The 14,091-nt window shown below is 35.2% G+C and overlaps 2 protein-coding genes across 12 annotated transcripts; both read left to right on the plus strand.

Moving 5' to 3' along the window:
- Positions 1-553: 553 nt before the first annotated feature.
- Positions 554-11,721, plus strand: LOC123006858 (rho GTPase-activating protein 190). 8 transcript variants are annotated; one of them, XM_044401724.1, is made up of 29 exons: positions 554-676; positions 727-937; positions 1,235-1,472; positions 1,751-1,898; positions 1,944-2,706; positions 2,760-2,972; positions 3,096-3,107; positions 3,162-3,348; positions 3,397-3,512; positions 3,571-3,723; positions 3,773-3,887; positions 3,951-4,276; positions 4,328-4,483; positions 4,533-4,784; positions 4,832-5,010; positions 5,060-5,252; positions 5,303-5,439; positions 5,484-5,612; positions 5,677-5,721; positions 5,791-5,924; positions 8,476-8,538; positions 8,629-8,746; positions 8,791-9,018; positions 9,067-9,338; positions 9,388-9,621; positions 9,672-9,810; positions 9,857-9,988; positions 10,038-10,194; positions 10,246-11,721. In XM_044401724.1, the coding sequence occupies exons 3-29, from the start codon at positions 1,302-1,304 to the stop codon at positions 10,442-10,444; spliced, it is 4,971 nt and encodes a 1,656-aa protein (XP_044257659.1). In that variant the 5' UTR covers positions 554-676; positions 727-937; positions 1,235-1,301; the 3' UTR covers positions 10,445-11,721. The 8 variants fall into 8 exon arrangements, with proteins under 8 accessions (XP_044257659.1, XP_044257661.1, XP_044257662.1 ...); XM_044401726.1 differs by having other exon boundaries at positions 8,797-9,018; XM_044401727.1 differs by having other exon boundaries at positions 8,812-9,018.
- A 135-nt stretch (positions 11,722-11,856) lies between these two features.
- LOC123006331 (major facilitator superfamily domain-containing protein 12-like) lies at positions 11,857-13,976 on the plus strand. 4 transcript variants are annotated; one of them, XM_044400741.1, is made up of 8 exons: positions 11,857-11,996; positions 12,118-12,335; positions 12,383-12,693; positions 12,740-13,010; positions 13,054-13,351; positions 13,399-13,549; positions 13,596-13,711; positions 13,753-13,976. In XM_044400741.1, exons 2-8 carry the CDS (start codon positions 12,129-12,131, stop codon positions 13,776-13,778), a joined length of 1,380 nt encoding a protein of 459 aa, XP_044256676.1. In that variant the 5' UTR covers positions 11,857-11,996; positions 12,118-12,128; the 3' UTR covers positions 13,779-13,976. The 4 variants fall into 4 exon arrangements, with proteins under 4 accessions (XP_044256676.1, XP_044256673.1, XP_044256675.1 ...); XM_044400738.1 differs by having other exon boundaries at positions 13,763-13,976; XM_044400740.1 differs by having other exon boundaries at positions 13,772-13,976.
- The last annotated feature ends 115 nt before the right edge of the window (positions 13,977-14,091 follow it).

The raw sequence follows: 14,091 nt of genomic DNA on the forward strand, positions 1-14,091 counted from the left end.
ATATTTCAAATATGCATTATTAAAAATAAAATCAATAAGCTGATGCTTTGAATAAGAAAAACAGAAAGAGATACTGAAAGTAAATTATTATAATTTTAATAAATATTTTTAGAATTTTAGGAAGAAATGAATTAACAGTTGTTTTATTGTTAAAAAATTAAATTGAATGGTTTTTATTTAATTTTCCCATGAAACGAATTGTTTTCAAGATTTCTAAAATTTTGTTGGGCAATCGCGTCATTGATCGAGTGGGAAAGGAAAATCTTGAATCTATTCACAACAAGAACAAAAATAAGTTTAGTGTTAACATAAAGTCACTGTCACGTATGAAATAAATAGTTTAAAAAATAAACATGATTCAGATAAGAATAATTTGTATCAAACTGATACTTTGAATTTTTCGGCGGCCCCATGCGCATCCTGAAACAATGAAATGAGGATTTTTTTTTATTCAGTCTTTTCTGTGGATTTGGCAAAATCGGTACGTTTTTTGCGCAAGGGCTTGAAATGCGTGTCTTAAATAGAATTTCCACGTAATTAATATAAGGTAAAATAGAGCCGTTTGAGCACATGGAACCCAGGAATGCCCGCCATAATCCCAGTAGCTTGCTATCACTATTGAGCGTTCTCTCTCCTCCCATTCCCCCCAATACTGTAATGGCGTCTTGCTAAGGCGGTGGGTGGTCGGCTGTTATGTGAATTTGACAGTGTTATATTTTGTTATAGATATCACTATCTGATGTGTTATCATCACGTAAAGAATTTTTTTGAAAAAAATCAACAGTGTCGAGCCCTTACCCCGAATTGAGCGAAATCTCGATGCAATTAAGTTGTGACAGGTCAATTATGGTATGGCATATCTTGTTTTTCACATGTTACGAATAAAATGAGCTTTAAAACACCACGGAAACCAATTTTCTTGATTTCGGACCTTAAGGTGAGTTTATTCAAGCATTTGTCATTTACTTCTGACACCTCAAAAATTATTCCATCATAACTAACTGCCCCATTAAGTGCTTTATTATACTTGAACCAACATTGTCATTATCATCCCAATTCAAGCTAAATTTCAAATTGTCATACCCTAAGCCCACCAACAAATCAATCCCACATATTTCCCATACCAGAGTTACATGGAAAACTTCACTCTTTTGCTTATTTACCTCAAAAATTAACTGTCCTCGTAACTTAACGTAAATAAATCATTAAAATTACTACCAGATACCACTTTTAGATTATTCAAATGACTATTTATCGTCAACGTTATGACACATAGGAGTTGATAAAAGACCATTGCTAACATGGCACGAAAAGCAGACATTGTACGTACAATTAATGTAGCCGTTGTGGGGCTGTCTGGCATGGAAAAAGACAAGGGGCACGCAGGAGTCGGAAAGTCTTGCCTTTGTAACCGCTTCATGAGATCACACGCGGATGACTACAACGTCGACCATATCTCAGTCCTGAGTCAGGTAACACTTGCAACCAAAAACGCATTTTGTTTAAAACAACTACTTTGACATTTGGCAAAAATAGTAATTGTTTCGAGCTAACTTTTTTATTTATATGTATAGAATTAAAACTGTATTTGTAAACATTAGAAATCGGAAAGCAATAAATCATTTAATGTTTTGATTGATATTCTGATAAGATGAGATTCTTGCAAGGTCGGTAAAGTCGAAGATTGCGACTTTACCGGCTTTCAGCTGTTGCCACGTTGTTTGCAGTGTTGCCAGTTTTGATTTTTTAGACGGACTTCAGCGGCCGTGTCGTTAATAACGACCATTTTTTATACTGGGGTGAGGTGATTAAAACATCAGAGGAAGGAATCGACTACCAATTTAGTGTGATTGAGCAAACTGAATTTATAGATGATGCGTCTTTTCAGCCTTTTAAAGGTTGGTATTTGTTGTGAAAAAAAAGTTTTCAAATTTGTTTTGTAGGCGGAAAGATGGAGCCTTATATAAAACGGTGTGCGGCAACAAAAATCCAATCGGCGGAGAAGTTGATGTACATTTGCAAAAATCAGTTGGGCATTGAGAAAGAGTATGAGCAGAAAGTTTTGCCGGATGGGAAATTAAATATAGACGGGTTTATATGTGTTTTTGATGTCAGTATTGTGCCAAGCAGATCTTTAGAAAAACAAGTAGAAATAGTTGCGGCGATCTTGAATAATTTAGTTAAAACTAAAAAGCCTGTTGTATTTGTCACAACAAAAAACGACGATGCTAACGAATTGTTTGTCCGAGAGGCCGATAAACTGATCCAACGGAAAGACTACAAGGGCGCAGTACCGTTGGTTGAGACATCTGCTCACGATAACGTTAACGTCGACTTGGCGTTTATGTTGTTAGCACAAATAATCGACAGGAGTAAAGTCAGATCTAAGATAATCCCTTATGGGGAGGCTGCCCGAGCTCGCAAGGAATTGATGGATGTAGCCAGCGAGGCCTTCATGAGACTCATAAGGCTCCACGTGACGGACTGTCGAGCCCTTTGGTCGCACACCGTAAAAAAATTAAACTCGCATAAAGAGTGGATTTATTTCGTTCAATTATTCGGTTTAGATGGAACCCAGAGATTATTTAGGCGACATATTAAGAAATTAAAAGACGAGCAACTCGCCAAGCGGATTGCACACTACATGGAGATGTTGCCTGATGTTTTACACGAACTAGTCCCTGATATCAACACTTTAACTGATAGGTAACAAACCGAACCGGCGATTATTTTTGTTTAACGATTTTTGTTTTTCTAAGTGATTGGCCATCTGTTCAGCAGTACCTGAAATCGCACCCAGATTTCACCCAATATTTTTACGAATGTCCTGAAGATATGCCATGGACTGAGTGCGAACTAGAGTCAGATAACGAGGAGACGCGAATTCCGTTCGATGTTTTAGAAATAAGTGACGCCGAAACTGTCTTCAAAAACCACATTAATGTCCTTCAACAGGAGCAGAAGCGACTAGAGTATGATATATTCATGTTTGTAGGGACTTGGGTGTTTGTTTTAACATAACTAAAAAAATTTTATTCATATTTATTAACATATTCACTAATAGCTCTTTCTTTTTGTTTTGCTGATTAATAAAGGATGCCAAAGAGGTGAGAGGTGCTACTCCGCGTAATTTCTTTATCGCAATGTTCATTTTGTTGTAGATGGAAGAAACAGTTTAAGCAGCTACTTGAGGATACTGGTTATGTGACTCCTGGAAAACATTTATCAGAAGTTAGGGTTTTGTTCATGGGGAGGGAATGTTTTGAAGCCTTGTCGGAACACGACTGCCAACAAATCTACGATGCACATCAAAGGGAACTAATTGAAAACGCCAAACATAATTTTCAAGTGAGTAAACCAGGGCGCGGAGCTTGCAAACTTATAACTATAATTCAGGAACTTCTTCTGGAACACGCCGATTTATTCTATCATTTTAAAAGTATCGCACCAACAGGAACAATAACACAAGATGATATTAAAGAGATTATAGATGTATTACAAGATGATTTTAGGTAAAATTTTTATAGTGGTTATAGTCGACAAACTATAATTGTTATTATTTTAATTTAGATATAAGATGTTGGATCGGTTGGATCAAGATAGAAAAGTAATGCTTTTTCAACACTTAGGTTTTATTCATTGTCCAATTAGAGAACATTGTCCAGCATTTCCCAATTGTATGGACGCGTTAATAGAACGAATCTTGGCTACAAAGGCTCATAGGTATTTGTGATTTTATAACCTGTTTAAAAATGAATTAAATATATTTTAGACCCTCTTCTTGGAACCACAGTAACCAATGGTTAATAAGTTCAGACAATAATCAGCTTCATCTACTCATTCTTGGGGCGGACAACTTGGCTGAGAATTTGGCAGCTAAAATTCGAGTAAGTTTTATGTTTTTTTTTTTTTTTTTTTTTTTTTTTTTGATGGTTTAATTAAAATTTTAGGCCCAATGTGAGGACGATGAGTACGAAATAGACTGTCAGTTTTACAGTTTGGATTATAGAATTATAAACGGAGATGTTAGTTTGCCTCATAATTCATTTCGTACCGCCGATTTTGTACCGCATGGAAGTTTCTGTGTATATTCAAACGCTGAATCTTTCGAATATATTCGGGAAAGTTTAGAAAAAACATTGTTATCTAATTTGGAACAGGAAGATAAACTTCCGTTTCAAGGATTACCAATTGTGTTGATGTTTCTACAAGACTCATATATTGAAGAAAAAGATGTGATAAAATTAAGAGAGGAAGGCCAAAGCTTAGCTGATAGGTATGTCACACTTGCAGTTTCGCCACCAATCATTGATTATTTTTCTTATAGTTTACAGTGTCCTTTTATGGATGTTTGTCTCGACCAGATTAGTGAAGAACAGTTAGTTTCTGATGCATTACACCAACTTGTTCAAAGTATTCACCATAGGGCAGGTTTTTTAAATATTTACCAATCTGTTATTGAATGTGTCGAACCTGATATTAGGTACAAGTCACGTAAAACATCTTCATTAATTGATTAATATATTTTTCAGAATTATAATGTGCACGTTTTGCGGCGATTCTTATTCAATAGAAAACGTTTTAGCGCCGCTTTTATCACACCAGTGTTGCTTTTTATCGGCAGAAAGAAGTATTATCTTAGAGACATTTTTGGGCGATTCAAAACGAAAAGTAGAAGTTATTGTTTCATCATTCCACGGAGCCAATGCATTCCGCGATGAACTCGTCCACGGATTTATTTTAGTCTATTCCACAAAAAGAAAAGCATCTTTAGCTACTTTAAAGTAATATTCAATCACTTAAGTGAAGTTTATTAAATCGTAATTTCCAGTGCATTTTCTATGAATATTCCAAACTTGCCAATACAAATTTTGGCGGTTACTGATTCCGGAGGAGCGAACGCGTTTTTTAATAATGACTTGAGTCATCTTTTAATTACCGAAGGTAACGCCACTGCTGATCGACTCCACGCACATTTTATGACCACATCTTCGTCGAGCCAGCAAAAAAGTTTGTGTTTTTTGTTAACTCAAAACTTGCATTAAACCGAATATTGCAGCTGCCTTTTTTACACCATTTTTCAAAGAAGTTTGGGAGAAAAAGCCAGAAATTGAGCAGGCATTCCATATGGAAGAACCTTCAGGTTTGGATGATAGTGGTGAAGGCACTTTAGAACACCCAAGATCTCAACGACACGGCCATCCACTACCGCCACCTAGACATGAGAGCTACCAGTTGAAATTAAACGACGGGTTTGTGTCTCGACTGAGCTCGAAACAATGAGATTCATTGTTTGTTTTAGTAGCGGGAGTGAAAATTACGAACTGAACGGACCCGACGAAAGGCTCAGTTCCAGTGATCATAGTGATAAGTATTCCCACATTTACATGTACGGGAACGAAAACGGTGATATTACGAAAAAACGTTCACTACATCAAGGTTTGTCACTGTGATGTCTTATTTTTGTTTTATTGTTTCTCCAGGCTTCCAGGTGTATCCACCACCAACCACTCCACCAGAACCAGCCCCACCTGACCACCCACTTATTTCACGCATTCCGAAAAGAGGTCCAATGCTATCCGCATCGCAAACAAGTCTAGATGAGATTACATGTAAGTGTCGCGATAATTTTATTTACTTATTTTTTATTAAATAAACACTGATCAATTCATGCAGCTGACATTAGTGGATCAAGAGAATCACTAGCAACTCATGATTCAGGTGATTTTGATTGTGCAAATGTGAATTTCTGTGTGATTGAGGATAATAATTGGGATTTTTGTTTAATAGATGGTGAAGGGGATCAACCAGTGTCCATTTCCGGCAGTGCTTGGAATAATTACGGCCAACATGCGTTTACGACTGGACGAAGACACGTCACCGTGTCGGAATCCAGGCCCAAAGGAATCTCGCAAACGTTAAAAGTAAGCACAATGCGAAAGTTAGGTTAAAAATTTGAAGTTTATCAGATTTATATCCAACTGCGGTTGAGAAAAGTACTAAATGATCAAATTTGATTGGGAACAAATTAAATGCATTATATTGTACTTAAACGTCAAGTATTTTTGTTCAATAAAAGTAATACACATAAAGTTAAATAATATATGTTCATTAATAGTATATTCTTTAATGAGCACATAATGAAGGCTATAATTCAAGAGAATGAAATTTATACACGAGCCAACGGCGGGTAAATCATCTGAGTGAATTATAATAGCCATTATGTGCGAATCAAATACGACGTTTTATCTACGATCTATTTTAAAAGAACAATTTCTATTTACAAAATTTATATTTATTATAATGGCAGATCTGTAGTTTATAATAAGTTAGTCACACGTGACCTATAATAAGTCACGGTTGTAACTTATGAGTAGCATATAGGGTCGGTTTATAGAAGGTGAATTAAAAATAAATTCCTTGTTAAAAGTTAATGCGCTATTAGCACGTGAATCCGAGCATCTGGTTGGTTCAATTTGTTCACGTGACCAGTTAATTTGATTTTGATTGCAATTAACTTAATGAAGCCTCTATAAACAGACTCATAGTTACATAACAAACGTATTAATTAATGGTCGTAGATAAAAATAATAAATGCCCAGTAGAAAAAAAGTGTTCATAGAAAAGATAGGTGTTTCAGAACTTGCGCCCCAGAGAAAAATTCTAATTAAAATAAGATACGAGAAATATGCGAGACAATGTTAAAAAAGTTCTATCTACAGTTATCCCCCGAGTTTACAAGAGGAATTTTTTTTTATCTTTGATATTACACCAAAATTGCAAAGGAAAAATATTTTTTGCTTCACCTGAAACGAACAAATCTGTACTTAAAACAACTTCATTATTCTGATTCTGTGAAAAAGAATTTTTTTTCTTTTGATTTTCGACTTATTTTTCTCTGCTTTTTAAGTCCTATCACATTGGCGGTTTTATTAATTATATGTCACTTTGACAATTAATTTATTATTTAAATAATGATAGTTCTTGTTAAAAATTACTTTGTTTTTTATCTTAAAGCTGTTTCTTTGAGTTGCTATTTATTAAAATTATGTTTTTTACAAACATTTTTTCTTATCGTAAATTAATTTGTCAAAGTGACATCATTGTCAAAATAATAAAACCGCCAATGTGATTGGACTTAAAAAGCAAAAAAAAATTATTCCAAGTCCAAAATCAAGAGAAAAATTAACTTTTCTTTTCACTGAATCAGCATAATGAAGTTTTAATTACAGATTTGCTCGTTTCAGGTAAAGCAAAAAATGTTTTTCCTGTACAGTTTTCGCGTAAAATCAAAGATTTTTTTTTTTCTTCTTGTAAACTCAATCCGGGGACATACTGTATAAAAATTTCGAAATTAGAGGGGTTTAAGTTTTGTTGGAAAAGTAATTTAACATGTTTTTTGCTGCAGGCCATTAGAAGAGGGGAAACAAAGAGGCTGTATCCTGAATTGGAACTTTGTTTAACGTTATTCGTGGCTTTTATTGGCAAAGTTTTTGCATCTTTGCTGAATAATTCTGAAAAAAACATACACAAAATTATCGATAATACTAAATAGACGTAAAAAAGTCAAATGTCCAAAAGTCAAATAAAAGCAGCGGTAATGTGAATGTATCAATCAAATTAAAGTTTCTTCAAAAATAATAAGTGCAGAACAAAGCAAATAACAAAAATAATTAAGTTAAAAGATAGTATTTGTTTTCAGCGCTTGACACTCCATTTAAAATTAAAAAATTCATACATTTATTTCTAAATTTTTAAAATGTGCTTTAACATATTTGTAAACAAACTTTAATAAAACCTTTACTAAAAATGTAATAAATTCGCCCGTCACTAAATTAAATTTTCATTCGTTTACTCTTTAAAAAACTGATGCAAAAGTAGTATTTGCTGTGTTAGTGTTGAAATGTGTTTTTGCTTTATTTTTGCATTGGATGCGAGTTCTGCTTAGTACACAAAGTAATAAACTCAGTAAAATTGCTCAGTAAAATAATAAATGTTTAGAAATACAATAATAAATAATATATTTGCCCAGAGACCCTACATTGACTGAAAATAAATTTGTTCCCTAAATTTTTCTGTTATTTTACTAATTTTGACTAAAGATACTGATCGTTTATTATTTTTACTGCGGAAATTGAAGTTATATAGATCTAACTGGATCTACTGTAATTTTTCTACTTTTCACTTTTATATTGAACATGCTTTACTTATCATTTATTTTTTTTACTGCGCAAAATATATCGTAGTGATAATTTATAGTTTCAATTAAATACTGATCCAATTTGTTAATTGTGTAGTAATAATAAAAAAATAACAAAAACCCGATTTGGGAAATTAATAGATTATGGGGAAGTTACAGCCCAGTATGGTTGTTTTTTAAAGAAAGTTCTTCAAAATTAAAAAAAAAAACTGTCAATTTGTTTCCAATAGTAAAAAATTCTGAATGGCCAATTTGACGTTTGTTATTTTTTTTAGCAACCGGGAAAGCTCAATTTGAAAAATTATTCAGTTGTGACGGAAGCTATAGCTCGGATGAACGTAAGTGGCAAAGATATACGCAATACTAATTTTGGAAATGCTCCATTAGCCACACCAGAGGTAGTTGATTTAGGATGTGAATATGCGCAGGTCAAAGATATGGTGCACAACATGTATCCGCCAGATGCTGAATACATGTACACTTTGGTGCAGGACGCAGTCAGCGGTAAATCAAAATTGAGACAACGCAGGGAGAAAGGCCAGCCATGTGAGTTTATAACAGTTGAAATAACCGTAAAAAATGAAAAAAAGTTTCAGCTTATTCTGATACAGATAGCGAATGGAGCAGCCTCGAACGGAGGCAACGAGCGAGCGAAGTCTATTCGAAAGTAAACCGGAAGTCGGGTACTCACAAAAGACAACGTAAAAAGCGCACTGCTATCCCGGTGCAGCCTCCCAGAGTGCCCCAACTTGGAGGATTCACGCTACCATCAGTGCATTCAACGCCACATGTGGATTTGGATCCTGAGAAGACAAATGGTGGGGGAAAACAATCGGTTTTTGATTATTCTTGAATAACTGTTTTAGTGGGAAGTGAATCAAATTCGGATTCGTCCGAAGGCAGCGATGCCGAGCAAGTCAGAACGGGGACAGCCGATAGTCGCAATCGTTTCTCCCAAAAGCGATCTTTTAGTTTAAAGAAACGCGTGCCTGTGTCGGAATTGCATAACACTCACAACTTAAATATCCAATTGCATTCCCCTGATTTATTTTCGATTAAACCAAATTCTTATGGTATTATACACGATGATGAGTCTAGTTTGGATGTCTCATCGCCGCGAGACAATAATTCACCGATGGTAACATATAATTTATAAAATTGTACAAATTGCTAATTTGTTTCAACAGTTTGGGGTATTGCCAAAAATGAAGGAGTCAGACAGGGAGAAGCTATTAAGAAAAAGGGAAAAACAGAAAGCTAAAGATGATTCAAAGCTTGAAAAGCAACGTCGGCTGAAAGAAGAAAAGTTGAGGAAAGTTGCCGATAAGGAAAAAGAAAGGGACAAGAAGAAGCAACAGAAAATCAAACAAAAGGCACTGTCACTTTCGTCAGCACCCTCGAAATTGTCCGATTTTATCCAAGTGAGTATTTTAAAGAATTATTAGAATAATTGCAATTCCGTTAATTTTAGAACGAAAACAACTACATTCCGATATTTTTGGAGAAGTGTGTTAAATTTATTGAGAGCGAGGGGTTGGAATCTGAAGGTATTTATCGAGTGCCGGGGAATAGGGCCCACGTGGACCTCCTTTTCCAGAAGTTTGACGAAGGTGAGGGTGCCACATGGTGTTTTGTCTTTTTCATTAGTCTTTTTAGATCCGAATGTTGACATTCACGAGCTCGATATTCCCGTTAATGCTGTCGCTACTGCTTTGAAAGATTTTGTTTCTAAGAGATTACCGCCACTCTTTGAGGAGGATGTAATGTCTGAGTTGGAGGAGATTGCAGGTAGTGTTTTTTTGTGGTGATTTAAGGGTTTCCAAAACGTTGATTTAAGTTCCAGGAGCGCGGATTAAACCGATGGCTACTACAACGGGAAACGTCGAAGTTAAAACTGATAGAAGTTGTCGTTTGCTTGCGTTGCGCAGTATGTTGGAAAAGTTACCGAAAGTTAATTTCCAAGTGTTAAAATTTGTGTTTCAACATTTTGTGAAGTAGGTTTTTAGGGGTTGTGTTTAGTTTGAGGGTGATTTTTGTGGTTTTAGGGTTGCGGAAAATTCGAAGTTGAATAATATGGATAGTAAGAATTTGGCGATTTGTTGGTGGCCGACGTTGTTACCGATCGAGTTCAGCGATATGGGGAGGTTTGAGCAGATGAGACCCTATTTGGAGGATATTGTACAAACGATGATTAATCAATACCCATTCCTGTTTTGTGGCAAAGAGGCTTTTGTAATGGTTTAGTAATATAATAACATGCCAAAAACGCACAATTTGCTATAGTAATCTGATTTTCTGGCATTCCATCATTTGTTGTTATATTTGGAGAGGCCTTGATTTTGTAATTAACGTATTTGCAGTAGAGATGTGTCAAAAAATTATTTTAAGATGTTACTAGTACTAGAATTTACAATTTTTGATCCAAAGATGTTAATAATTACTGTGTGATACCTTATTAATAATTTTTGTGACACCAGTGGTGATTTGTATTTTTACAATTACTGTAGGATGTTTCATTAATAAAAAAAAACTAGTATGTAGTATGAAAAATTTTATAAAATTAGTATGTGAGGAATTGAGAAAGTGCTTGTGTGTAAGCCTTTATTTAATGATCTGTGTTTAATGTAAATTCCCCACATTCAGTTATTAATGTCTTTTCTAGAGTAGTAAGTGTAACATCCGTTCAAAAATTTGTTGCCCTCCTAAATATCAACGAGATTGTGGCAATGGCTGCTGTGTCCATTACTCAGATAATATTAATGTTCCTATTATCATTGTATTATTTTTATGATAGTATTGAACTTGTATTATACAGTAACTTGGGTATTGAAAAGTTAAAAAAAAAACAGCTTTATTAACATGACTATAATTGGATTAGTACAATATAAAGATTGTCCAGAATGAGTATGGAACTGAGTCTCAATTCGTGTGATGCGCTGCATGACAAATATTGGGGTGTGCCAAGCTAATTTCTAGTCTGGATGTTGATGGCCTATGCCACCCTGCACATTTTTGTAATTCAATTTTATTTAGCTAATCTCATCAAAGTGATATTTTATGTTGTAACTTATAAAGTATTTTATTTGATATTTTCTATTTGTATTGTATTATTATCTATGCAATATGAAGTATTGTGCAATTCAAAAAAAAAACCTTCGTAAACAATAGGAATTGAACAACAGATCAGCTCTGGCTCCAGATTTCTGGTCAGACTGAACATAGTTTTAAGCTTTTATTCGCTTAACGGCTTGTGGGTCTTGGTGTTGTATATATCATTCACCATTTACTTTGTTTTTGCATTTACTAAGACCCATGAATTGTGAAAAATATGTTTCTTAGGCTCTAATAATTTCAATGTACCATATGTGGATATATCGTAGATTACGTTTTTGGGCTGTCTCATGCAGTAATGGCCCTGTTGAGGGTTAAAACTCTGTTTTTGTAACGAAAGATTTGTATCAATATTTATCAACTGCCTAATAATAATTGTATGCTAGAATAAATGTTTTTTATTATCGTAATTAGCATTTCAATTCCCAGAAAACACCCAACTGTAATTTATCAGTTTATCACGAATGAGAAAATTAATCAGTGATACGCGCGCGCTTTTTTAAACCCAATAGTGATGTTTATTTCATCCGGTTGGTGGCGCGTTTTTTGACAGAATTCGTAATGACTTGTCACTCGATTGTAAATATTATTATTTTTTAATATTTTTTCCTTATCTACAATGTTTATATAATAATGTTTGGGAAAGGTTAGGGGTGGTTCATTAAATTAAAATTACTCCACAAATGTAAGTCACACTACGAATTGCACGAAATCGATAAAAATAATTACCCTATTTATGTTTATTTATGTTTATACGAAGCTGATAACGCAGTTTTAATGTGAATCAGAGCATTTTCTAATTTTAGTAGCTGTAACAATGGAAGTTAGTAGTCAACACTTGTTAAGTAACGAATATACGGAAGTTTACCGGCGACTACCCTTAAAACTACAACTTGCCTACGGTGTGGGGCACGTTTTAAACGATGTGTGTGCGTCCATGTGGTTTACCTATTTACTCGTATTTTTCCACCTAGTTCTACAATTCAATAACTGGCAGGCTGGTTTTATGCTCCTCGTTGGCCAGGTAATGCAATTTTGGTTTTTGTACTCCCAAAAATTACAGTCAAATAGGTCGCAGACGCTGTCTCCACCCCCTTTGTGGGGTTCCACTCCGACCAGTCCGACAATTTCTGGCTGTGCCGATACGGAAGGCGAAAAACTTGGCATTTAGTCGGCACTGTATGCGTCGTAGTGACTTTTCCCTTCATTTTCTCTCCTTGTATAGGCTGTAAAGATAGTCACCAATGGGCCCAAATCTTTTACTACTGTGTTTTTATCACGATTTTCCAATTCGGGTGGGCTTCTGTGCAAATTTCTCATCTCTCCCTCATACCGGAATTAACTCCAAATGAGCACGACCGCACCAAACTCACTGCTATTAGGTAACGCAAACAAGTGACTAGTCGTATTTACTACAGTTTATTTCAGATATTGTTTTACGGTCGTTTCGAATCTCTTAGTTTATGTCATAACGTGGGGTATTTTGCATATAAGTAGTGGAGAGGAGTCAAAAATCGGGCCGGGGGATGCCCCCAAATTCCAACATGTTGTTTGGACAGGCCTAACTCTGGGGATTTTTTGTTCGGTGATATTTCACGTATTTGTCAAAGAGGAAGGCGCTTCTGGTAGCAATGATGTCAGGGGGACGTCGCTGCGGACCCCAATTGCGGATATTTTACGCTCAGTTGAAGTCTATCAGGTATTGAAAAACAAAATACAGGCTGCGAGAATATCCCTCCCAGGTTGCAGTAGTGTACATGTCGACCCGACTTTTTGTCAATTTGACTCAAGTTTTCATCCCTTTGTATCTCCACGAGACCCTTGATATGGCAGCAAGTGCTTTAGCCCTGATCCCTTTAATTATGTTTATCGGAAGTTTCATAACCTCAATGACTATTGAAAAATTAAATCGCTGTTTGGGCCGGAAGCTCTCATACATTTTGGGTGTTATAATGGGGGTTGCTGCCTGTATTTGGATCAAGTGTGGCTCCAATGATGAATTAAAGTCGTCCCAAATTTACATAATTGCAGTTTTGATCGGTAAAAATCAAATTTATTTTTCGGAAAATATTCAGTCGAGTTTTCAGGGTCCGGTGGTTCTATAACCCTTGTTACTAGTCTTGGTATTACTGCGGATCTTATCGGTGATAAGACAAGTAGTGGTGCTTTCGTATACGGAATTATGAGTTTTACTGATAAACTTGCAAATGGGATCGCTGTTGTGATTATCCAAGATTTGTAAGTGTGTCATAGGGGCGGGGAAGGGTTAAATTTTGATTTTCAGGCATAAGGATTCTTCCAATACGGGATACTATAGAGACGTATTGACGTATGTGTGTGGAGGGTCGGCACTTCTTGGAGCTTTAGCTGTGATATCTTTCCTTAAGAAAGTAAGAGGAGGTTGGTATTTGGGTTTCAGTTACTGCCAAAGGTTACTTTAGCACTTTCCAGACCCTTTAGGATATGAAAACGTCCCCAATTATAACAGTATTAATGCGGACGTACTTTCGGTCGCAACTGAAGATATACAACCGTCTCTTATTTCATAGTGCAATACTCATAAAGCTGATTTTTATTTATTAACAGAATGGATAATATATTTTTATAAAATTCTATTACAATTTGTATTACTAGTTGTTATCAATTAATAAAAAATAATAAAACAGTTTTGTGTTTGTTTCCAAACAGTCAAACAATTCGGGTTTTACGAATTTTGTATTTTTTTTGTTGGGATGAAGAAAATTGAAAACGGCCGAGATAAAAATCACCTGTTGCAAGAT

This window comes from Tribolium madens, unplaced genomic scaffold, assembly GCF_015345945.1.
Source record: "Tribolium madens isolate multiple individuals breed KSU strain unplaced genomic scaffold, Tmad_KSU_1.1 Scaffold_2;HRSCAF=44;Tcas5.2_LGX, whole genome shotgun sequence".
Lineage (NCBI taxonomy): Eukaryota > Metazoa > Arthropoda > Insecta > Coleoptera > Tenebrionidae > Tribolium > Tribolium madens.

Coding starts and splice junctions, on each gene's coding strand:
- LOC123006858 (XM_044401719.1), top strand. CDS start 1,302: ATGGCACGAAAAGCAGACATTGTACGTACAATTAATGTAGCCGTTGTG. Junction 5,011..5,059: donor TTCGTCGAGCCAGCAAAAAA/GTTTGTGTTTTT, acceptor CGAATATTGCAG/CTGCCTTTTTTACACCATTT. Junction 9,989..10,037: donor TGAGTTGGAGGAGATTGCAG/GTAGTGTTTTTT, acceptor CGTTGATTTAAG/TTCCAGGAGCGCGGATTAAA.
- LOC123006331 (XM_044400738.1), top strand. CDS start 12,129: ATGGAAGTTAGTAGTCAACACTTGTTAAGTAACGAATATACGGAAGTT. Junction 12,336..12,382: donor TTATGCTCCTCGTTGGCCAG/GTAATGCAATTT, acceptor ACAGTCAAATAG/GTCGCAGACGCTGTCTCCAC. Junction 13,352..13,398: donor CATAATTGCAGTTTTGATCG/GTAAAAATCAAA, acceptor TCGAGTTTTCAG/GGTCCGGTGGTTCTATAACC.